This window comes from Phyllopteryx taeniolatus, chromosome 11 (assembly GCF_024500385.1).
Source record: "Phyllopteryx taeniolatus isolate TA_2022b chromosome 11, UOR_Ptae_1.2, whole genome shotgun sequence".
Classification (NCBI taxonomy): Eukaryota; Metazoa; Chordata; class Actinopteri; order Syngnathiformes; family Syngnathidae; genus Phyllopteryx; species Phyllopteryx taeniolatus.
The window spans coordinates 26,630,766-26,656,617 of record NC_084512.1 but is presented as its reverse complement, the minus strand read 5'-3'; the positions used below and the strand labels follow the sequence as shown (position 1 = coordinate 26,656,617).

At 42.4% G+C, this 25,852-nt stretch overlaps 1 protein-coding gene across 3 annotated transcripts in view; it reads right to left on the bottom strand.

Annotated features, from left to right (window-relative positions):
• The window catches only part of slc8a1b (solute carrier family 8 member 1b), a 104,399-nt gene that overhangs the window by 26,618 nt on the left and 51,929 nt on the right, over window positions 1-25,852 (bottom strand). The window contains exons 1-2 of one of the 3 annotated variants that reach the window (XM_061789470.1): window positions 730-836; window positions 423-621 (exon numbers count right to left, since the gene is read on the bottom strand). In XM_061789470.1, the coding sequence (XP_061645454.1) occupies window positions 423-603 (181 nt within the window). In that variant the 5' untranslated portion in view covers window positions 604-621; window positions 730-836. Of the gene's footprint in view, window positions 1-422; window positions 622-729; window positions 837-25,852 lie in introns of those variants that run through there. The other 2 variants (XM_061789468.1, XM_061789467.1) reach the window with 2 other exon arrangements.

The following is a 25,852-nucleotide window of genomic DNA, read 5'->3' as shown; positions in this document are numbered from 1 at the left end:
ATATTAATGATGCAAAATGTGATGTGTACGTATTTAAGAAGTTGTGAAATTTGTGCCGGATTTCAAATAAGGTGCTGGATTTAAAGATTTTGGTTTTATTTTTACTCCAGTTTTCCAAATATGTAACCTTGCCCACAATCTCCTTCATTACCCAATAACAGATACACGAATCCTAATGACAAAACGTATTTATTGCAAATTTAGATTAAGTTTGGCGGATTCAGGGATTTATTTTATTTTATTTTTTTTTTTAGTCCTGATGACGAAACCTATTTTGGGAGGTTTTTATTGAGTGATGATCCAAATGAAAGTTTACTCGTATAAAACACGATGGCCAGTTGATTGCGGCTGGTTGGGCCCAGTTCTCCTTGCCGTGGGGATTGGGGGGTTTCGGGGGGGGGGGGGGGGGGGGGGTCTCACACCTGTCCAATCTGTCCTGTTGCATCTCCTCCACTGGGGGGCTTGAAGCAGAATGTAGAAGGAGGACTGCTTATTGTACTCCTCACGGTCTAAGATCCTAACCGTTATGCTCTTCCTGTATGGAATACCCACACACACACACACACACACACACACACATAGGAGGGTGGTAAATGCATGCATGGTATAAAAACATAGAACCTGGCACAAATGAATGAACAAAACACACACACACACACACACACACACGCATGATGAGGAGATGTGGTGCACAAGGCAGGTGATTCGCTCAATGAGGATCCTGCCGACCTTTGGAGTCGTCGCTCTCCACCAGGCGAGGTTCTCCGATCTCTACGTAGAAGGTTTTGTTCTTCTCGTACTCCTCGTCGTCAATTATTCGCACGTTGATGGTTTTACTGAAGAGGAAGAGGAGGGAGGAGGAAAAGGAGGAAGAGAATGGGGTGGGGGGGGGGGGGGGAGAGAAGCAAAGAGAAAAGTGAGGAAAAGTGGAAAACTAAGAGGAAACAGGGAAGTTTGGGATTTCCCACCGTAAAGAGCAAAACTATTATTTGGTAAGAGTATGTTTTAGGTGTCATAATTCTTCTTCGTGAAGGCTTTGCCATCCTGGTGAACATTTTTGTTTGGTAGCAGTCATAGGCATGAGCCATGAAAACTGAGCAGGAATACTTTGAAAATTCTGCCCCCAAAGCCCGTTTCACATAGCAACATGAAATTCAGTAGGCGTGTCTACCATGAATAAATGCACAAAAAAGTCTCAAGAAGCCATGCCTGAAAAGACACACAAAGTCTGCCGTTTCACTTTAAAGCGGCCATTTTCGGTTCATTTACACGGGTGCTTCAGAGCTGTACTTCTCTTCGAAATATTTTGGAAATTCGGCCCCTCAAGCCAGTTCAGCTGAGCCACGTGAAATTTGGTAGACATGTCTATCGTGAGTAGACGCACAAAAAAAGTCTGAAGACGCCATTCTGCTCTGAAGTGGCCACTTTACGGACATTTTGGCTATTTTCAGGACGCCTTCAGATGAACTTCTTTGACGGGAATGTTTTGAAAATACAGCCCCTGAAGGCAGTTGGACATAGCAACATGAAACTTGGTAGACATGTCCATCGTGACTAGACGCACAAAAAGGTCTCAAGAAGTAATGCCTGAAAAGACACGAAAAGTATTTCCATTTAGCTTTGAAGTGACCATTTGACAGTTATTTTCAAGACTCCTTCAAAGACAAACTTCCCCAAGCTGAGTATATTTCAAAATTCAGCCCCTGAAGCCAGTTCAACTCAGCAACATGAAATTCGGTTGACATGTCTATCATGAGTAGATCCACCAAAAAGTCTCAAAATGCCGTGTCTGAAAAGAAACAGGAAGTCTGCCATTTTGGTTTGAAGCAGTCATTTTAGAGTTATTTTGGTCAAGGTTTTACACTACCTTGTAAAACATTAGGTTTTTTTGTTTTTTTTTTACAGTCATTGCATGTGAGCGGAGCTTGCCGGATTCAGCTTGATGATTCGCCGTAAATACGTAATTAATTTAATTTACCATACCGGTTTTTGTAAGTGTCATAATTAAATTGTTTGTACATCGTTGCAGAGCAAAATCATCAAACCCTAACCACGTTAAGAATGCAGTCCAGTGGAGAGTAGGACGCATTTGTTTTGCAAGGTCATGATTCAGCCTCAGGTGGATCTTAATGAGATTAAACGAGAGCGCGGGGCACTCGGAACCACTCAGGGACGGTAATGCTCCTCAAGGCTGGTTTGCTTTTGGAACCAAATTCTGTTCGGTTGTAATGGGATTTGTTTGGCTGAATGAGCAGTGGACGGCACAGTTTGGACAAAAGACTTCAAGCTCCTACGAAAACGATTGCGCTGGAAAAGCTAGAAGAGGAGAAGAAGAAATCAGGAGCAACTTCTCTTTAAAGAACTCATCGATTTTTTCAATAGTTTTCGTGCCCGAACAACTGTAACCAAACACTCATCGAGCCATCACGCAACGACGCCGACGCCGGGTCGATGGAGTACTTTTCACCAAGCTGTATGTGTGCTCGTTTATCTGCGTTCCCCCATCTGGACCAAAACCCTGCAGATCCAAATCCACTCAAAGGACATCTGAAAGAACCCTTGTAATTCTGCCTGCAGGACGTAACAACATAAAACCACACGCAGATGCACACAATGTTGCTCGTGGACACAAAACCTTCCGGGAACAACAAATGACAATGGTTCTTATCAAGTGACTTCGACTCATATGCACAGATAAGTTTTGTATGCCTAAAAGCAGATTTGTACATACCATAGTGAAACCGAAGCTTACAAATGAGCGCGTTAAGACGAGACACTTTAAAGGCACTTCGACGGACTTAATTGTGGCGGCGGCGGCGGAAGACTTGGAGCAGCTCGCTCATTATCTCATTACGGGCGGACAGGTTGCTCGATCCGCCGCTTGATCCAAACAAAGCAGAGTTCAATCCACCGAGGCACACAAATCAGAGGGGATTAACCTATTAGAGCGGGCGAGCTCGTTTAGAACGGTCCCATAAGAGCAGATGGAGAACAGTTCTCCACCTTCTGGACCAAAGAAGCCAACGACTGACAAGAGTGCTGCGCTCGCAGTAGCTGGAGGAAGGATGGAAGGATGATGGATGGATGGATGGATCGTGGCAGCATGGAGGAGGGATGGAGGACTTACTGTAAAACGTTGGACGACGCTTTTGGACAGATGGGAGAAGAAGCAACGACAAATGGAGAGAGAATAGAGGAGATTGCGGAGGAACGAAGGCTGGATTGAAGACCAATGCAGGAACGATAGAGAAGGGGTGGAGGAAAACATGGCGGTGGAGAGACGGAATGGAAGACAATTTGTGGATGTAAAGAAGAAGAAGGGAGGACTTTGTGTGAAGGTATAGAGAAAGAATTGCAACTGAATGTATATGACACACACGTTTGTTTGGGGGAAACCTTTTCAAAAGGAAAAAGAAAAAGATCGACTCCCGTCTCACTTGAGCTCTCTCTGTAAATCATATCGTATATTTAAAAAGGCAACTCGGGTCAAAGATGACACGTTTCGACGTGTGGGAAAGGCGGCTCTGGTTTTCGATTTTCAAGTTATCATTTCATGGCAGAGAAAACAACGGAGGAGAAGAAACTGGATTTAACGTTCGAGGGCATCGTGCAGAAACAATATTTTGCCGGCGACGTCACTCATTGTGTTGACGTTATTTTATTCTATATATATAATATATATATAGAACAGATGCCGTTTTCGTGCAGCTAATGGAGGACGCACGTCAGGGTGCCCTTAATGAGGCATAATCAAACTATTATGCAAATACTTTCATTCCCCTGCGAGTGGTTCTTTATGTTCAATCATTCAGCTCGAACACAACCGCCGCACAGTTCTCAGTTCAAACACATGAAAGTCACACGTGTGCGACTCCGATCCCGTAGATGGCGGTAACGAGCGCGACAAAGCGGGCGGGTCCATACGGACATCACCTTTGAACCGCGGGCTCCCTCTGCTGGATGCGGTGGGTCGCCGCCCCATTTAAGGAAGATGACTCATCTTTCCGTTGATGCAAACGTTGAACTGAAATGAGGGTGTGCGAAGCTTTTTAAACGCGGTCCTTGCAGACCCGCGTGCTCGGTGGCGCTAGCTAACACGTGGTGGAATCGAGTGAGGTCATGTGGAAAACGGTCAAATCGGGTCGGCGTCCGTATTAGTTACACAGCAGGAAATCGATGAGGGGGTGGCAGACTGTGTTTTTTGTTTTTTTTCTTTTGCACTGAATTCGGGAACGGTGACACGTCAGTTGAAGCTGGCAGACATCGCACATGACCACACACACACACACACACACACACATTCCCAGACGGCACACACACCGGCATTCATCATCGCACAAAACGCACACGAATAAAACCCCCGAAAGTTGAGGCGCATATTCTGCACGTGACCGACACGCTGGGTTTTGTGATGCGCTGTCATGGTGACGGGATATTTGCTCCACCAACAGGGGCGGAGAAGATTGTTTCCAGACCAATGTGTGTGTGTGTCTGTCTTGACACCCACACAGACACACGCACACTAACTTGTGTCGCTGTGTGTGTGTGTTATTTGACAGTAGTCTACATTGTTTGCAGTTAAGTTGCGTCTGAGCGCCTGCAGCCAGTCATGTGATGATATATACCATGAGGACAATGTAAACAAATGACTCTGCTGCCGCGCGCGTGTGTGAACAGGTGTGTGTGTATGTGTGTGCGTGTGTGTGTGTGTATGAAAAACCATTTAAGCATTTATTCAAATCTACTTCACATCCATCTTAAGGTCCCTGCACTAGTACGCTCATTGTCCTCATTAGTAGGACAGTTCAACACACTAGTAGAATGACGACGGTGCACTCGTTGAATAACTGTGTATTACTAGTAACTTTTTCCCCCCACTACTAGTGCCACTTTTAGCCAAATGGTAAGCAATTAAAGCTTACTAGTAAACTACGGTGCTGTACTAGCAGCGCTACTATGCCCAAGTCGTTGGCATTTGTCACGCACTAGTAGGAGCCTGGACCCTACTAGTAGCACCAAAATGCACACAAGTAGTTTTTTCTCACTAGTAAGATGTAGTTGTCCTACTAGTGTGCAGAAATGTCATAGGTTACAGTAGTGGAAAGCAATAGTGGGAAAAGAGTTTCTAGCGAGACTTAGTTCATCTTAGTTGTTCTACTAGTGCATTGAATTCATTTAATTGTCCAGTGGTGGAAAGAATGTTACTAGCGAGACACAGTCACTCTAGCATACTAGCGCATGGATATCATGGATATTACACTAGTATTATGACAACTGTGTCTCACTAGTTTTTTTTTCCACTACAGCCTTCAATTCCTCTATGACATTTTTGCACACTAGTAGGACAACTACAGGTTACTAGTGAGACAAAAGAATGGACTTTACAGGTTCCACTTTAATTTGATTCCCAGTGGGTGATCCTCGCTTCTCACGCGCACGCACACAGGTGCACGCACACACCGCAGCGGCAATTTGGGCTGGAAAAGGCGCACACGCCGGGACGCCCCGCGTGTTTGCGCCCCTGACAAATGGCCGCCATCTGCCTCGTGCAAAGCAGCCGAGACGCATCACTTCTCCTCTTTCGCACCTTTGCGGTATTTATAGTAGTACGTGTTGTCATCGTCTGGGTGGGGGGGGGGGGGGGAAATGAAGTGTATCATTTGCACTGTGGGTGTAATAATGGCAATAAATGTGTAAAATTGTGTTGTTGTTTTTTTGCGTATGAATTCCATTTAATGTGGATTAATGCATTTGTTTGTGTATTAATATCAACAGGATGCGCATTGACGTATGCATATAATAAATAGCATTGTAAGCATATGAATTGCGTTGTTTGTGTATTAAAAGCATTGCCTGAACTGCATCTGTAATACTTGTAAATTAACAGCGTTAGATATGAATGAATGACATTATGAATGTATGAAAAGCATTACGTGTGTAAAACGTGCAGCATATTTATTACTTGACGTGGTCTAACAGCATTAAATATGTATTTTTTTGTACTGTGTGAACATTAAATGTATAATAAGTGCATACATTGCACTGGGTTATTGCTTGTTGTATGTAGTCGAACATTTTTAATTAATATAATTCACAGTTTCATTGTATTCATTGGATCCCATTCAGAGATGGTATTTTACAATTGTAATATTGATGTTATTATTATGTATGTATCGTCAACGGTTTTTTTTTTACATCCTGTTTTCTTTGCTGTTGCTATGGTTACAGATAGACAAAATGCACACTTGTGACAAAATGTCTTAGACCACTGTGTATGTAGGTTTTTTATAAACACTTTACTGCACCAGAGATACTTAACAAAAAAAACAACAACAACAACAACGGATAACTGTCGAATGCAGATCAATGTAAACATTTTTCCAGGTACAAAGTCACCCAGGAAGTTGTAAAGCACAATATTATTATTCTTACAAATTTTGGCCACGGCATATTTGGATCGGAAAAAGTGAGGTTTTATTTTAAGTTGGTGCGTGTGTGCGTGTGTGTGTGTGTGTGTGTGTGTGTGTGTGTGTAGCGCAGAACAGATTTGTTGTGAGTGGACTTGGGTGAACAAAAACTGCCCATTTCAAAATAATTTTTATTTTATGAAGTATTTCAAAACAAATCATCGTTCCCCATTGAAATAAATGGAACAGCAATTAATCCGCGCCAGCTCCTCCCAAAAATGCCAAAATACATTTTTTAAACTTGTTTTTTTTTTTTCACAAAAAATTGCACTCAACAGTATTGCTATGTATAAAAACCACACCCTAATAACATTTGCTCTCCACATAATCTGCAAATGCGGAAAATATATTTAGATATTAATTCATATATATATATATAATATATTTTTTGGTTTGTACAACATTTTTGTTATGCATTGCTCTTGTTCTCCCTCAATATATTATATGTGTTGAATTGTTTGTATTGTTTTAAAACTGTTTACTGTACTTCCTTGGTACCAGTTCCAATTAAGCCAGTCTTGGCGCCATCTTGTGGCCTCTTCGAGTGTTGCAGAAAGCGCACAAAAACGTGAAAAGGGGAGTTTTTCGGTGAACAGCTAAGGATAGGAAAAGCAGAAAAAAAAACAGGTCAATTCGTGAAGAACGAACCGTGAAAGGTCAAGGTTCACAGTGCAGGCGCGTCTGCATTCACGTGTGGTTTTACAGGCTGATAATGGCGTTAGCCGCAGAAGCTAACCGCAACAACAGCCAGACAGCGGCGGGATAACAAGCTCGCACACACACACAAACACAAAGTGGTGTTTATGGAGGCTAATAAGGAGCGTGTGAGCGCAAGGAAACATTCCCACCTGGGACACGACGCTACAGTTGAACCTCCAAATTAAGGCGCACACTTGCTACCTTACTCCTCGACACGCCGGCGTGTTTATCTCGTGTCCGCAGCTGTATGGCGCAGCTCATTTAAACATGGCAGCTGGCCAACGTCACGCTTGAGTTCATTTACACTTTTTTTGTTTTGTTTTCTTTTTCTTTTAACACTGGGCGTTGTGGGAATCTTTTGTTATTTACTTTTATAAAGCTCCAAGAGATTTTCTGTTCCTTGCAAGAAAGAGAGTGAAATACTATTGGGACTGGGTGACAAGCGTTTAAAATAAAATACCTGGAAACAAAAAAAAAACAAACAAAAAAAAAAAATCAATTTTGGCTGTCTTTCAAGATAAAAGCCTTGACGTCCATTTTGCGTGGTGGTTTTCTGATCTCACATTCGCATTGCAGTGCCTGGCCGGCTTGCGAAAAATTGCTCGTCTTTCTTTATTGGACGGCATGATACAAAAGACTTGATGAAGCCGTAAACAGATGCTCTCCATTTTGTCCTGCTGCCGTGTGTGTGTCCGCGTGCGTGTGTGTGTCCCTCTTTGTGTTATTTCAACTATTTTGTTGAGTTCATCTTCATAGGGAGTTTCCCCCGTGATGTCTTCTCTATCTTTGTCCCGATCTTGAGTTTAGCTCGCTAACCAAATAAGGCCTTGTGGAACATCCCGGGGACTCCCTAAAACACACACGCACGCATGTACACACATGTCAGAAACACACACACACAGATCTGTCGCAAACGTCAGTGGTACGCTTGCAAATCTTTGATTGGAAACACGTGTGATAACTTCCACCAACTTGCCAGGAAGTTGCCGATGTGTCTTCAAAGTGATGTCCATATTAGGTAACCTCCCTTTTGTGTGTGTGTGTTTTGGTGAATGCGTGTGTGTGTGTGTGTGCGTTTGTGCGTAAGGAGTGTTTTGTCCAGATGTCGAGCACCTCTGGGTGCTCACCAACGTGTTGAGATGACATCTGGTCGGCGCATAACGAAGTCACATCATTAATATTTAATTGGGCAACATTTTTAATAGTATTACGTGTTGGGCAAGGATAAAAAAGAAGTTAACTTAGGACTATAGGTGGAAAAATCTATTTTATCGATTAATTTGTGTTGTTTTTTTTTTGTCAGAATGATTTTCTTTGGATGTGCACTGCTGACACTAACAACATGGCTGCGACATTGCCCCTCGAGCAACGATTTTTGGAGCTCGGTGGAAGGCAAACACGGAGTCAAGGGCCACATTTGCTAAAAGGGGGGGGGGCAGTAGAATATAGACATGTAAATGCATGTAGACGGTCACAACTGTTTAGTAGGCTGCAGTAACAGCAGTTGTTTGTCGCAGAGGATAAAGAATATATGTCTGTGAGTATTCGTATATTGTCTGTCTGTGTCGGTTACAGCATTGTTTGTGTTTAAATATCCGTTGCTTAAAGCGGTATAACGCCGCCACATTGACGCCGCTAGTTCCGTTAGCCCGTTGATGGAGTTTTGCATCGCGTGTTAGCATTAAGCTAGTGGACAAGGGAAAGTTATGTGGTTTGGTTTTAGAATAATATCTTCTCCTGAAGTGAGTTAAATTAATTATCCACTTTTGCCATCACAGGTACACTTTTTTATTACTTAGTGTACTTAGTAGCTGAAGTAGTGCGTTGAGACTTTATAAATTGTAGAAGACAGTTTTCCTAATTGAATTGCAGTCGACGGCGATGAGAGCAGTGCACGCACACGCACGCACAGACACGCACACTTCCTGTGCGTGTGTTTTCATTGCAATTATGCCAGCGAACATGCTGTAGGTGAGCAAAGGAGGAGAGCGGTGACAGATGGTCACGCTGTGGAACAAAGCCATCTTTTAATGTTTTCATACAAGCTAACCGCTAATGAGCGCACACACAAACAACAAGAGGCTTTGTGTGTGCGTGTGTGTGTGTGTGTGTGCGTGTGGACCTTCTTATCTAGGTGGTGTCAAAACCCTGGGCGCATGTAATCCTTGTGAAAATAAAATGTTCCTGCAACCCATCCCAAAGTTCCCTGGGATGCGAAAAATGACTTTTGGCAATCGACACAATCTAACGTCGATGCTAAACATGCAAAAAAAAACACACAAAAAAAACGCAAACTTCTTATCTGAGGCAAACGTGGGTGAGATGAAAGGGAGATACGACAGCTGCGACACGGAGCAATTGGGCCTCCTTTGACGTCATCGCTCTGGAAAAGCGACGTCGAGAGACGTCGAGTGGAACATCCAACCAACGACCGGCATGTCACGGATGCGACTTCGCTTTGTCGCTGACAAAGAAAAGTGCCTTCGCCAAACTTTTCCCGTAGAGTTGGAAGAGTCCCACTTTTGCTGAAATGAGCAATTTAAATGCAGGTGTGACTTAGCACTCAGTCAAATTTCAAAACCCAAAATTATTGGACTGTAAAAGAGGCAAGACTGAGCACAAGCTGATCCATTCTTTTGTGTCTGTGTGTTTTTTTTTTTGTTTTTTTTTGTGTGTGTGTTTTCTGGGTTAGAAGAGCTAAGCAAACAGAGATAACCCTCCTTCGTGCGCACACGCACAGAAAGCACTCTGGCTGCGGTTTCCCTGGAGACGCAATCGAGTTACGCTGCCCGAGGCGACAGATGGAGCCCGCAGCTAGCGCGGCCACGGACGGACCGGCGCGGCGCACCACCGCATCGGGGAACGCCATCCAATCCAATCCGATAGAATAGATAGGATTTCCCAGCAGCTATCCTAAAACAACTCTGACATGGAGATGTCGTGATAGCACCAAAGATGAATCGGTCCAAGCGTGCTCTCGCACATTGTTGATTGTTGCCGCAAAAAAAAAAAAAAAAAAAAAAAAGGATTTAAAGCAAGAGGTGGAAGAAGGTTCGGAAAAAGACTCGACTCAAGTAGAAGTGCCAGTTTATTGACGGATGCAAATGGGAAACGACGTGAACTGAACTTAAAAACTCGCATTTATACACCAGCTGGTGGCATCACAAATCCAAATTACTGCGTCGCAATTTTAGGAGAAAAAAAAGTCATAATGCTACAGTGAAAAAAGAAATAGTCGGACTTGCACGAGAATAAAATGACTGGTTACGGATTTGCTAGGGGGCGAAAAAGCAATTTGACTGGAAGTCATTCATTTGACAAGAATACCCATTTTGGGATCTTTTGAAAGTAAAGTCAGAATTTTATGAGAAACATGTCACTATTTGACGAGAATAAACTTTGCAATGTTACAATGTTTTGGAGCAAGAAAATCCAGCGAAAACGTACTGATTCTTGTGTATAAAGTCAACATTTTCAAGAAAAAAAGTCAGATTAGTAGAAGGATGTATTATGTGAAAAAAAAAAATTATTTTACAAGATTAAAGTTGGAATGGGAAAAAAGTCGTCATCTAGAAAAGTTACTAAGCTATTATGGAAATGAAGTGGTAATCTTCTGAGACAACAGTCAAACCTTTTAGAGAAAAAAAATATTAACTTTCAAGGATATCGCTGCATTTTTTAGTAAAAAAAATAAAAATAAAAATCAATCTTTTGAGAAATAAATTGCAATGCTATGAAGAAAAAGTCAGATATTTGTATTCAAAATGTCGTAATCCTCCGGGAATAAAGTGGTAGTTTTTTTGTTGTTGAGAAAATAGTCAGATTCTTATCATTATGATTTTTGTAGAAAAAATTATAATTTTAGGATAATTTCCTGAGAAAATAGTTAATTTATGATTTTTCATGAAAAAAAAAAAATGGGAATGAAGCTGTAATTTTGATTTTACGACAATAAATGTGGAATCTTTTGGGAATCATTTTTTTTTTTATTATTTGAAAAAAAAGGCATCATCTTCCAAGAATAGTCAGATTTGTTTAAAGTAAAAAAAAAAAAATCATACCCTTTCAAAAAAAAGTTGTAATGTTACAATAAACAAATAGCATCTTTTGCGAATAAATGTGGGTTTTCTTGAGTAAAAAAAAAAAATCGTTGCATTGTCAGAAACTTTTTGAGAATAAAGCAATCATTCCCTGAGAAAACCATCAGATTCTTACAATTTTTTAAACAAAAAGTATTAGGATCTTTGAAGTATAACGCTGTAGTTTAATGAGGAAAAAAAATTATCATGAGAGTAAATATAGTATAGTATAGTATATAAATATAATATATATATATATATATATATATATATATATATATATATAATTTTCTCCAGAAAAAAATCATAATATTACTCAAATAGAGTGGTAAATTGCCAACTTGTTACGATAATAAAGATACTTTTTTAAGGCGTAATCTTGCTGAAGTGAAGAAAAAAATTACCTTTAATGTAGTCCATGCAAATGAGTCTTGAGACCAACAAGCTTATCTATTTAAAAAAAAAAAAAAAAAAAAAAAAAATCTGCGCCTTTGAGCTGCAGTTTCACATGAATCTCACGTTTCAAATCCTTGCCGAGGTTAAGCTGAGGTGAATTGTTCTTCAGCCGAAAATATGCGCGACTTTGTCTTCGAGGTTCAGCGAGGTCAACGCCGAGACATTGATTGACCTGCATCACCTGCTTCCGCATCACGCTCGACCGAAGACGAACGAAAAGTGAATTCCGGGTTTCCGTTTGAGCCGGTGACAGGCCATTCCTTTTCCCTCTGCTGCTAGGGAGAACAGATGAGCTTCTCTATTGATCAGAAATACTCTTTCTCCGTGTATCGACCGCTCGGCGTCGGGCGGAGTCTGCGCTCCGTCAAGCGGAGCGTCTTGGGGAAGAGGCTGACGGGGGGATTAGTTGACTTTTCTTGCGCATCCACATTACTGCAGGGTGGCGGACGACCCCCACAGATGAAACACCAACAGACAGGAGTTTAAGACGGCATTAAACATACCAAATATTACGTTCATGTTGGATCAACTTTATATTTTGGAAAATGGCATGGAGCAGATTCCCCTGAAAACATTCAAGTCAGCGTTGTCACTGAGTGAGACGCAAGCTAATCGAGTTATTTCTTCGAACCCAAAATTGAAACTTAACTCATCACTTTTCATCAGAGGTGTCCCGATCCGAAAAGAAAAAAAATCTGATTTGACCACTTTTGTCATCGCAATTTGAAGAAAAACGCGTCCAAACTCATCGGGAGAAGCTTCGTCATGCAACAAGACAATGACCCAAAACACACTGCCAAGACAACAAAGGAGTTCATCAGGGGGGGGGGGGAAGTGGAAGGTCTTCGAATGGCCAAGTCAATCAACGGACCTTAACCCAATAGAGCATGCATTTTACCTCCTGAAGAGGCGACTGAAGGGAGAACCCCCCAGAACCAAACAAGAACTGCAGTAAAGGCCTTGAAAAGCATCGCAACCAATCCGAGGAAGTCAATGGCTCGCAGGCTTGATGCAGTTTTTGCAAGTAAGGGTTATGCCACCAAATATAAAGTGTTATTCACTTTAAGTTCATTTCATCATGTCTCTTCCAATACTTTTGAAAAGTGGGTGCTCAGTCCTGAGTTGTTTAACGCATCTAGATTTAAATACCATGAAATGAAAGCTGGAATGCTGCACTTTTGTCTCACAGCCATCTTTTGATCGGAAACCCAAATGTCTTCTTCAGTATACAACAACAACAACAACAACAACAACAACAAAGGAACTGACCTTACCGTTCCAATACTTTTGGAAGGGACTGTATGTCGCAACTTGCATTTTCCAACGTTGTCAGCTGACCGCCTCAGCGACGAAAATAACGTAATAACGTAATAACGCGGGTCCTCGTGAGGTGACAGTGACAGACATCACTTGTGACCAATCGTCCGCTCCCTTCGCCCTGATGTCGACAGCCACCTGTCAATCACACCCACCTTGGCGGCCTCACTCGACAATTTAGTGTTCAGCGTCTTGCCCAAGGACACTTAGACAGCAAACGGCCAGAGCCGGGATTCGAACCGCCGACCCGGTCTACCAAGTGAGCCACAGCCACCCCAATAAACGGCTAACTTCTTTTTACACTAAATATCAACGAATATCCACTTTTGGGGGGCAGCGAGGTGGATGTTGTGGTTAGCACATCTGCCCCACATTTAAGAAGTCGCGGGTTCGAGTCAGGTCCTCCATTTTCCTGCCATGTCCCCAAATATGCCTTGCTAGCCTAGCTGATGAGTCTACATTGTCTCTAGGTGTTAATATGAATGTGAATACTTGTCCATGTGTGCCTTGAAAGTGACTGGAGACCAGGAGAAGCACGAAAGGAAACGCACCCTCACCCCCAACCCCGGATGCACTTTTTGGGCCATCTTTTGTCGATAACGTCTGACATTTTCCCAGTTATTTCCGCCACTTAAGTGTGTAAGCGAGCTCCAAACTTTCGCTCCAGTGGCTCGGGCGACCTGAGCGAAACTCCCCATTTGAAAAAGAAGCTTCTGTTTTATTTGCTTTGCCTCGATTTTTACCGAGCGACCGCGGGCCGTGGCAGCTGTCCCGTCGCAGCTGGAAACTCGACTTGCGTGCGTCAAGTCATAATGAGGGCAGCTTAATGGACGGTAGGTACCAAGGTGGGCAAGCTGAGGGGGGTGTGCAGGTGTGTTACGTCCACCCTTTTCTGTTTATTTGCGTGCCGCCGAATGAGCGATGGTTTCATCTTTGCTTTTGTTTCATGAGCTCCTCCAAAATGATCCCGCCCCATCTGCTCCCAAACCTCAACTCGCCCCACATCCCTTTACCGCCGCCTCCACCAACACGCTACCGCTCACCAGATCCCCTGACGCGACCCCGCCGGCGCTGGTCATCAAAGTCATCGAAAAACAAGTAAAATCATCCCGATTGTCCGCCCGGAGCTGATTTAAAGTGCAGCGGCTGAAATAAATACATAAAAGCATGTGGCAAAAGATGACAATGTCCACCTTTTCACATAACTGTTGTCCGTAGCCCGTTTTAATGCTGTTGCTAACCAAAACAGCAGCACCTATGTCAACAGCCCGTCAGCTTTATTTAAAGCGCCTAGCAAATGCGCAGTATTTCAATTTTTTTTTTTACAACAGGCTGCTACATGTAAGCAGATAATCATGTCTTGGTGAAGCAGCATGTGGCGCGTTATCCAAGGTTATTTGGGAACACCCTATTCTCTTTTCGGGCTGCAGCTATCAAATATTTTTAGACTCAATTATTGTATCGATTAATCGAGTGATTGGATTTTGCATTATCAAACACCAAAATGCGCATGTGAGGACTTATTTGTCCGTTTGCTGCGTTTCTCCAAATTAGTTTGTTTTCAACTCCAGTTTCACGTCACAATTGTCATTATGTACCGGTAATATTGTCTAATAGCATTAATAAACACCTTGAGTATATAAACACATCTGAATACTATTTGTGACAATAAGGTTGGTAAATAAGGTACTTTATTGAATAAAAGAAGACACAAACTAATTAACATCATCAACTCTGCTTTGGTAGCATTTGATGATCGTCGGGTTGTATGTTTTAATTTGGAGTTGCACTCTTTATTTCGTGCGGGAGAAGAAATGTGTTCTTGCAGAATCCCCCAATCAACGCCGCAGACAACAGAAAGTAGCAAACATAACGGATGATGCAGGCAGATATTTCCCTCGAGAGGAAGCCAAACAGAGTTAGGAGGAAGTTGAATTTCTCCGAAACAATGTTGCCGAAAGTCAGTCGGTGCGTGCGGGATTTAGCTTTCTTCAGTCAGAGTCCACGCAAGATGTCATTTTAGGGTCATTTTGTGCCATTTCTAGTCGCCCTTCAAAGAGAAAATTGCTTCTCGAGATTTGGTCCAATTGCTACCAGGTATACTCGACATAGGGACGACACACAATTGGCGAAAAGGTTGTCATGGCGTGTGGGCAGGACATGGCAGTGAAGTGGGACGACTCGACATAAAACGAATAAATCAACCAAAATGAAGTTCTGCAAATGTTGGCTCCCAAAACCAGTTTCGCTTAGCTGTGTGAATTTTGGTGGGCATGTCTGTCATGAGTAGGCCCACAAAAAAAAAAGTCTGAAGTACCCATGCTGCAAAACAAACGGTAACTAAGGCATTTTGGGTTGAAGTGGCAATTTTAGGGGCACTTTTGGACATTTTCAGGGGTCCTGCAAAGGTGCAATTGCTACCTAAATCAAAGCAAGTATCGGGCACAGATGCAGAACGCTGCATTTCGAAAATGCCGCTTCTGAAACTCCTCTAAACTCTGTATATTCGCACATATTTAACGCCTTTCAGTACCTTTTAGCACATTTCACTGACAACCTTTGAATAGTTTTTCCAACCCTGTGGACAGCTCTTTTCTCATTTTACCAATGAATTATGGATTAATTTAACGACAGCGTTCAGTCACGCTCTATGTGCATCGTGCACTTTTCATGTGTATTTCTTCTGATTTCTTAATTAGAAGGCAAGAAAATTAGCATGGCAAAAGGCGCCGCTAATTGGCTGGAAAATTACATTTTAGGAGAAAAGTGCAAAAACGTGCTATGTGTGAAAAATGTGTGGGTTGTAAAAGTGCTTCCAGTGCAGTACAATACACCAGCAGCCAATGTAAAGACTGACTTAAATACACAGCATTGGTGTTTACTAATATCATTACTAATTACTAATATCAACCAAATCAGTATGTAGAAGCGCTTTAACCCATGGGGGTCCAACTCGAGGCCCGTGGGCCAGATCCGGCTCTCCGTGTCATTTCAGCGGCCGGTGAAAGCTTGCCACGGTTCCTTGACTTCTAATAATAAAACGCAGGGGTTGGATGGATGGATTTTGCACATTCCTAAAAAGAAAGATTTCAGCCGTTGATTTTTCATTTTTCAAGGTCGTTGAACCGAAAGCCCATGCTTGCGTGCTTAGCGGGTAGCAGCTAGCTGAAGTCTGTTGGCCGCCATCTTGCCTCTGAATGCCCATCCTTGCACGAGAGACCGCAGAAATCTGATAGGACCTCTGAAACCGAGACAAATTCCCATTGGTCTAGTAGCATCCAGTAAGCCCAGAAACGATGTCATCGATCTGCCACCAATAAAGCCGGGGCAGTTTCGTGTCACATTACACACTATTGATCGCCTCTCAAACCTGCAGCTCGCTTGGCCAGTCCTCAACTCATTGTTTTTTTTTTCTGGCTCTGGAGCTTATTCAGCAAGCAGCTTTGTGACACCGAGATGTATCCAAGAGCTGATAGTGCCCCGCTTGCATTTGCGCCGGAATAGATACTGATGATAGGGCTTGCTGTGCAATAAATGTAATGAAACAACGTTGACCTTCACGAGAGGTTTAACGAGCCGCATACGGGTAACAATGCAGCAGCGGTTAGATCATTAGTACAATTTAAATGCCGTTTCCCCTCAATGAAACATTTGAACTGTTTTATTTGGAAATTTTAAAACAGTTCCCCGAAGTCTTAATAACACACAGAGTACAATTTTTGTTGGACCACGCAGGCTTTAAAACAGACTCTTTAAGGAAAGGGGAATTTCAAAACCTCGACTGGAAGAGCTCATCTCACTGGAATCATTTATTTAATGCGGACTCTCTCAATTTCTTGTCCTTCTTTCCCCACTTTCAGCTGGAAATTTGGAATGGATTTTAGACCACCTTGATTACTGTTTTAGCAGCACTTCATCAGGATCGCCGTAAAACTACGCACAGCCAGCACTATCGCTTGCTTTAATGCAGTTGCTTTCAATATCTTGGCAGCAATTTAACATTTTGAACAGGAACGACAAACCACCTAGATTGCGGTTCAAGCAGCACGTGGTCAGGATCGTCGTAAAAACAACATCCAGCGTCCTAAATTGCTTTAATGCACGCTCTTTCAATATTTAGACGCTTTACCATGTTGAACAGGAATGACAAACCACAGCACTTGGTCAGGACTGTCTTAAAAACCGGGAACTTCCAGCATCACTGATTGCTTTAATGCACGCTCTTTCAATATTTCAACACTTTACCATTTTGAACAAGAATGACAAACCACAGCACTTCAGGATTGTCATAAAAACTGAGAACATCCAGAATCACTGATTGCTTTAATGCACACTCTTTCAATATGTCAACGCTTTAACACTTTCAACAGAAACAAGGTGTGTCAAATCACCTGGTATGTAATAGCAGCACTCATCAGCATTGTCATAAAAATAAGAAAGAGACCATCCAGCACCATGAATTGCTTTAATGTGCACTCTTTCAATAGCTTTATCTGCTTTACCATTTTCAACCGGAATGAGGGGTGTCAAACCATTCAAGCAGCACTCGTCGTGACGGTCAGAAAAACGAAAAAGAGACCATCGAACACCGTGACTTGCTTTAATGCGGACTCTTTCCATTTCTGGGTTTTCTACAGTTTTGAACAAGAATGACAAACCACCTAAAATGCCGCTCAAGCAGCACCTTGTCAAGATTTTAGCCTGGCAGCAAAGTCCCAAAATTAAACGGCGGTTTCATTTCACGCCAGACTGCGCTCGCATTGCGCACAAATAGCGAGCGCCTCCGCTCGTAAATTCCGGCGGTAAATAGTTGTGACGATTTCTGCAGGTATTGGGTTTGGGGAAGATGTTGAAAGGTCAGGGCAAGGGGCAGCAAAAGGTTAATAATGTTAAGCAGGGAGTGTGAACCCTCCATGCGAAACCGACACCCAAAGGCTGCGTATCATTGTGTTTCCGTTCTTTTCGAGTCAATCAAAAGTGAACACAGCGCAATCTGTCGGCGTCGGATACAGCGACAAACCCAGCTGAGGATTTTTCCACCGTGACCAAGGCAGGTCGCAACCTTTATTTGCGCACAGCGGCTTCTATTTACGCCAGCTTTCACTGACATTTACACAGCTTCAGTTCAGATTGCCGGAGGCTAAAGCTGCTCACTGCGGAAATATACTGTACACCGACACGGACGCCACGCGGTGCTAGCTGCAATGACGAGACTACTGAACTACTGAGATGTCATCGTTTTCAAGAAATGCAATTTTTACACTCGATTAGATTCTGAGAAGTCAGCGATGAAAAGAGCGTAGCTTTCGAGCGCCGAAACTCTTTTTGGGGGAGTTTAAGGATGCAAGTAAATCACTATAAAATAACAACAATTAACCATGAAATAAAGCAAACCGATCGGAGGAATCTGGTAATCATAATGTCGGATGTTTTGTAAGTGCTATTCAGTTCACTTCACGTACGCTCACAGCATGCAGTGCATACTGTAAATTGAAATATTTACATTTACATTTCTTGTAACCAGATCAGCGTTGGGATTCAAATGGATTCATTAAACCAATTAATCGTGCACAATCGATTGGTGGTTAATCATGTCTGGAAGCAAGGAGTCAAAATGGAGTGCGCCACTTGATTTTTCGTATGACTGGTGCGGAAGCAGGAGTCCAGAACATTCAAGGAAAGGTTCTCTCATTCAAGATAAATAATATTTCCAAACAGACGATTCATTTTCTTCAATCGAACAAATTTACTCCAATTCCCTTTTTCTCTTTTGACAAATGAAGTGTTAAAATATTATAAAATGATAATAAACAACAGTAAGCCCAAAGTAACGAAAAATGTAGACAAGAATTTTATTTTTTATTTTTTTTTAAACTCTACAAATAAAATGAATTCTTGATAGCATGACTATAAATGACATGAATGGCGCTGATTACATCCGCACACACAATTAGTCATCAGCCTCCTACATGCAAATAAACAAAAATGTCCACTGGCTTACACGGGATTATGTACTAGGAATTGGAATGGAAGAAAACGCTTGATGTATTCCACGAGACTCTTGTTGATTCCACCACTGTGGCCGCCTACGACACAGAACAGCGCAGACATATCGAGACGGGATGAAGACAGACGGACGGATAAATGAAATCGCCGGCTAGCTAGCTTCATCGATCGGCTAACGGGTCGCTGGGCCGGACGCGCGTCCGCCCGACAGTCACTTGAAAGTGACTCCCAGACAAACTGCTTTCCTGACGAGCCGACGGGGCTGACGAAATAGTTAGCTCCCTCGCTTTCTCCGTGTTCGACACGAAAGGATGGGAGCGTTGCTCGTAAGAGCTCGCTTTCCGCTACACTACTGAGGTGTGCCACGTTCCGACATGGAACATACGTGTTAGGTCGGCCATAGGAATTGTAAGCCACTAATTTATCTTAGTTTATCGTATGTAGGGTTAAAAATGTAGATGAAAAGCCAGGAAAATATGTAACAGCCGAGTGCCACATTTTCACCAAATATCTCCTGATATTGAAATTATTATATTATTGATATCCTGATATTTCGTTTACCTTAAACCCTTTCCAAGTCCACTTTAAGACATGATGAGATTCTCCTGTATGTACTGTTAAATTGTTTAATAATGCCTCATTTTTAGCATTTGCATTTTTTAAGATTTTTGAAACTTTTATTCAGGTACAATTTTTATGAAACTTTCACATTTACAGTTTTTTTATTTACAGTTTTTTTATTTTCCTAAATTGAAGTACATAGTTAATGTTCAAGCTCTGCATAATGTTAAAGTGGTTTACAATAATATTAAATATGTATATTTTTTGAATAAAGCTTAAAATGTCTCTTGTTTTTTGATGAACACTTAGGCCTACTAGCTACTGTATTTTAATATTACTTGGAGAGCCAATGAGACTCAATGTATTTTTTTAAATTGTAATTTATAATTTTCTAACCTAAATAATTGTATTAATTTTGATGTGATCTTTTTTGACCTCATTTTTAAACATGTAATACATTTTAATGTATTTATTTTGTTAGCAATAGTAATTTCTTTTCCAATTTTAATAAATGTAATAATTGGAATGTATTTATTGCACAAATTGCAATGTATTTTAAGTAAAAATTAACAAAATCATTTTAAAAAACTGCTTATGGTTGCTGAATAAATACAGAGGGGGGGGGGGGGGAAACATGGAACTTTACATTTTGTGGAGAAAATAAAGCCTTTTCTGCTTTATTATGACTTACGCTAATTTGACACTGTGACATTTTTGGACGCCATCTGGTTTATTCCACGTAAGCATATTTTTGTCTTTTTTTTTTTTCCAGCAAGCAGCAATTCTACTGGCTCTTGTTGCGCTGGATGCAATTGGCTCCCCTGCTTCTTATTCCCTATCCAGCGCTAATACATTAGCGATGATTCCTGTTCGCGCGGCAGCCTTCGTTGAAATGATGACTTCTTAATTACTGTCGCCGCGAGCTGCCGCCAAACTATTAACATATTTTGCACACTGCTGTGTCACACTCCTCCGTTCAATGCGCCACCTTTTCATTCTCTTTTTTTTTTCTCTCTCCTCTCAAAGATTGTTTTCAACCCCAATCTGTCGCCACAGATCCCCGCTCAGGCTTTCCTTGGTGAGTGTCGTCGGTGAAGCTTAGCGTCTTGGCGGCTTCCTTGACGCTCTTTGTATTTGAATGAAAACGAGGATACCTCATGCAGTGATTGCAAGAAGACATGCTGTAAAATGCACAGGAGGACTGTCCATTGGGTTGGAATTGGCCAATTTCATTTCATTTTGGCAATTTCCAAGAGCTCGTTAAAGACCAACGCCAACTGAATTGGATCTGAAAATTCAGCCCCCGAAGCCAGTTTTACGTAGCGACGCGAAGTTCGGTGGTCATGGTTATCGTAATTAGACCCACAAAAAAAGTCCCAAGAAGCCATGCTGTAAACCGCGCAGGAAGTCAGCCATTTTGGTTCTAAACAGCTCTTTTAGTGTCATGTTAGAAATATTTGGCCCCTTTCCAGGAGTTCTTCTGCGCAAACTACACGAGTGTGTTAGTCTAACTGCTACCAAATTGATACTAGACAAGTGGCCGATACTAAACTGCGAGACTTGAGTTTTTGTCATTGCATGTGGGCGCAGTTTGACGACTCGCCATAAAAACATGAAATGAATGGCTCAACGACACAAGGTAACAACATGTCAAAACCAAGAACTGAAAGAGGCACTTTAAGTCAACACAAACAGTTCTCAAGAACCCATCGTGGTCATTTCCATAGTTTCGAAAATGAAAATGAACGTCACCTACAGATTTTGTCCGACTGCTACCGAATTTGAACCACCACATATGACTAGACAGATGGGCAATGTCAAATTGCTGCCAGTTAAAACGGCTTCGAAAGAAGAAGAAGAAGAAGAAGAAGAACAAGAATTACCTTTTATTGTCATGAACATGCACGCATGCACACGAAATTTGTTCTCTACATTTAACCCATCACAGTGAACACATACCCGTTTGCTGATTGCTTATTGTTGCGGATAATAATTAAAATAGCTAGCTAATTACGTAACCAGTAATTAGGTCACAACATTACTGTTTCCCTTTTTCTTTTTCTTTTTTTTGGCAACATCGCTCTTCAATTTAATGCAAAGCAATTAAAAAATACACCATGACTGGTTCAAATTCCTTCTTTTGTCTTTGTCTCTCTGTCTATATGTTATATTGCAATTATTTATTTTGCATGAAACATAAAAGGCAACCAAATTGAGATATAAACGGAAGCGGGGTGGGGGGGGGGGGGGGGGGGGGCACGTAATGATTTCCGCTATGGTTTTATGCAAAGCAATAAAATTGTGCAGATTTTGGTTTATTAAAAAAAATAAAAACAACAACAATGACTTGACCTGGTTTTGAGTCATCAGAAATTGCCTTTTTCATCTCTACGAAATGCAAGCGTTTCCACAGAAAAGAGTGATGCATGCCGGATTTAGAAAAGTCCCACTGGAAAATCAAGCCCTGAACACAGCAGCGAAGCTTGTCTTTCTCTGTGTGCGTGCGTGTGTCTGTTCAGAAATGTGTGCGCTTACTCCTTTTCCACTCATTTATAAATGACCAAGTGTGTGTGTCCCTCACACTTATGCGCACAAAGACATAAAAAGGGCTAAAAATAGTAACCGTGTGCATGCGTGTGTGTGTAAGTGTGCCTGTGTTTGTGTGTGTGTGTGTGTGTGTGTGTGTGCTGCAGCCCACATCTGTCATGTTAAAGCTAAAAGTTAGCCTAAACATGGAAACTTTTTACTTTCCCTGCGTGCATGTGTGTGTGTGTGTGTGTGTGTGTGTGTGTGTGTGGTGTATGGAAGCACTTACACACGCACACACACGCACACACTGGTTGAACAAATGGAAAGATGGTAGCCACATAGCTCCACAGTGAAGTGATGCGGCAGCCAGCCTTGTGTGTGTTTAACTGCATCTGCTTGTAGGCATACTGGATTATCGTGTGCGTGCGTGCGTGTGTGTGGTGATATAATATTAATGCTCCCTGATGGAGCGTTGCGCCACTTCCTCATCAAAGCAGAGCCAAGTGAGGGAACGAGACTCTTTAACACGGAGCATAACAAAACACTTCAAGGGGCAGGGCCCGTGTGTTTGCGGGAGTGGAATCGCCAAAAACAACGGCAAATTATATCATATATTGCAGGGTAATGGTTGTGTTTTTCCAGGAATTAAAAGATTTAAAATAAGCATTTCCTCTATAACATTTCAAATTTGCTGGGCGTGTGGCTATCACGAGTAGACCAACAAAAAGTTTCACGACCTCAACGCTGTATTTAAAACAACCACATAGCTTTGTCGCTAGCTTAATGCTAACACTTAATGGTGGGCCAATAGCGTCGGTGTCACTGAGTTACAACCCTTTAGGCAACACAAACGATGGGACAACACACGAAGATAATATAACAATCGTCACAGACATATATTCTTTATCCTCTGTGACTAATGCTACTGCAATTGCGACCATCTCCCTCATGTATGTCCTTATGCCTGTATTATACTGCCCCCAGGTGGCCAAGACGTGCACACCAGGAGAAACAGCACAATTTAATTGAAGCAGAAATGTGGCAAAAAGGGTTGAATCCTTTGCATTCTATTTAGTTATGTAACAACTGTATGTGTTTATGAAATACAATATTAGAGACTGCTATTTTTCTTTATTTTTCTTGCAAACAAATTTTTCTTGTGGGAGGCTGGAACAGATTAACTGCATTTTCATTCATTTAAATGAGGAAAGATAATTTGAGGTGCCACTGTTTTCATCTTAAGGCACAAGTGTATATATATATATATATATATATATATTTTTTTTTTTTTTTTTTTGGAGGGGGGGGCTTCTATGAGAGTTTTCTCATTCAAAATGTGTCATGCGTATGATATTCTTTTATTCTTTTCAATTAATTTAACATCTCATTGTAATGCTACATTGACATGAGAGTGACGAGTGATACACAATACATGACATTTGGCAAGTGCCCGACACCGGTGAGCATTACTGGACAGCGAAGTCCAAATGGGTTTACGAGGTTAAGGAGGCCTGTCAGGTGTGCTGCTTACTTATCAAGCAACCACAGCATGTTGGCTGCGGGCACGCACCTCCTGCGGGCACCTCAAAAAAACCGCTGCAGCCTACGAGCTGTGAAGCGGCGTGTGATAGCACTGGCTTCGTCGTATCGTGACACGCCGAGCACGCCGCACTGCCGAACCGGGTGTGTTCCAGGCGCACTCTGTGATTTCACTACAGCGATATGACGCCTACACAACCGTGTGTGCGTGTGTGTGTGTGTGTGTGTGTGTGTGTGTGTGTCAGTGAGAGCCTGAAGTCATGGAAAAAAATGCAGCCAGTTTACACTACTCGTCTAAACAATGAGGAATTGACAGTGGCAGTGTGTGTGTGTGTGTGTGTGTGTGTGTGTGTGTGACTGTGTGTGGGAAGGGGGCGGGGTCAAGAGGACTAATGAAAAAATTGTAAAAAGAGAAACGAGTAATGCAAGGGGAAACTTTTTATCAGCTCCGTCTGCCCTTTCTTGGCTGGAAAATGGTGCAAATGTGTGTACGCGTGAGTGTGCGTGTGTGTCTGTGTGTGTGTGCGTGCGTGCGTGCACGTGTGTGAGTAAGTCAGCAGACTTGCAGTCAAAAGAAGGCCGAGTGGCATTTGACCATTTTCCATGCATGCAACATCACTTGAAGCAAACAGCAAGGGAACATCTGCAAATGTCTTCGGAAACCGGAAAATCCGACGACACTGAACGCATCGTGCAATGCTGGGTCTCGGTGGCCAATCGTTGACAGGCATCCAGAAATACTGAATGCAAGACACAACAGACAGACAATTTGACAAGGATATTCATTTGCCGGAATTTGAATAATCAAAAGTCCTGCAGAGGTATCGCATCTGTAATTTAATTTTTTTATGAGAATAATTGCCAGATCAGGCAATTCTTCTTCGATATTTTCCTCCATTTTTCCGAATCATGCAAATCCTAATGACAACTGAATGGTCACTGCCGGGGTTGCACTTCCTGTTTTTTTTTTTTTTTTTTAAATTCAAAAGGTGCACATTTGTCACTTTTCAAACAGGAAGTAAAAACTGTGTATCCAAGGAGTTTTCATACAGATTTTTATTTGGCTATTTAGGACGATTATGCTACAACTGATTTCAACAAAACTTTGTGGGGCATGAGCCAAGGAACAACCCAGCACGTACTAAACAAATGTTTTTATTTTTCTATCTTAATTTCCCTGAATTTCGCAATGGTTAAAGCATGAATATGAGAGGCAAAATTATTTTAAATATTATTTACAATGGTTCATGCATTGTGGGCCAGCGATGCACGTCGGTCTCTCGTCAGGAAGTGTGTCAGGTGACAACAGCTATCAGACAACAACAACAACAAACAGACTTGTCCAAGCCCACCGCCACTCTGGACTGCAACAGACCGCCAATCACGCTGCCAGGCCTGCCGGCCAATTAGAAATGGGTTGCCTTGGTTACCGGCGCACACACCGGCGCTCTCGCTTCTCACCTCCGACAGCTTCCGCCTACTCGAGGGATGGAACGGAGGCACAGATGAACAAAATGCAAGGTTGCACACAGGAGTCAAGATTTTTACTCCAGCATTTTCCTTGTCGTTGTACTTTTTTCAAGCGAGTTTGTTCTTGGTGCAACTAGTGCCATCAGCGTGAAAGAGCCTATTCATCTCACCGTGATCGGACGCAAATAACAAGCCGAGGGGCAGAGGACTAGCGCGTCACACGCACACACAGTGCCTCCAAGGAGCGATCAATGAAACGCTTCGCAGAGCGACACAACATTCCAGGCAGGATGGAGGAAGGGGAGCGGAAGGAGGAGGAGGCGGAGGAGGTGTTGTGGTGTCGAGGTGGAGGTAGCAAGCAGCCAGAGCAATTGCGGAAAGGATGGAGGATGGAAAGAGAAACACGAGGACTCAAGCAGATTGGGAGATAATGAAATTAAAGCCAAGTGTGGAACAAAATGGTGGCAGGGGGCGCATGAATCAAAGCCACGCACACCTTCATAATTTCTCCAATCTTGCGTATCCGTCAACATCTGCGCATTATTCGCGGAGAAAATTAGTGTCGGAAAATGCTGGCAAAGACAATAATTAGTCCGGAGTGGATCGGAGCGGACCGGAGGTGTGGCCGAGGTCGGCGCCTGTCGTGGCGGCAATCCCCGCACACCATCGGTGAGGGATGCCGTGCAGCTGAAGAATGAGTCCTATCGAGCCTTTTTGGCCTGCGGGACT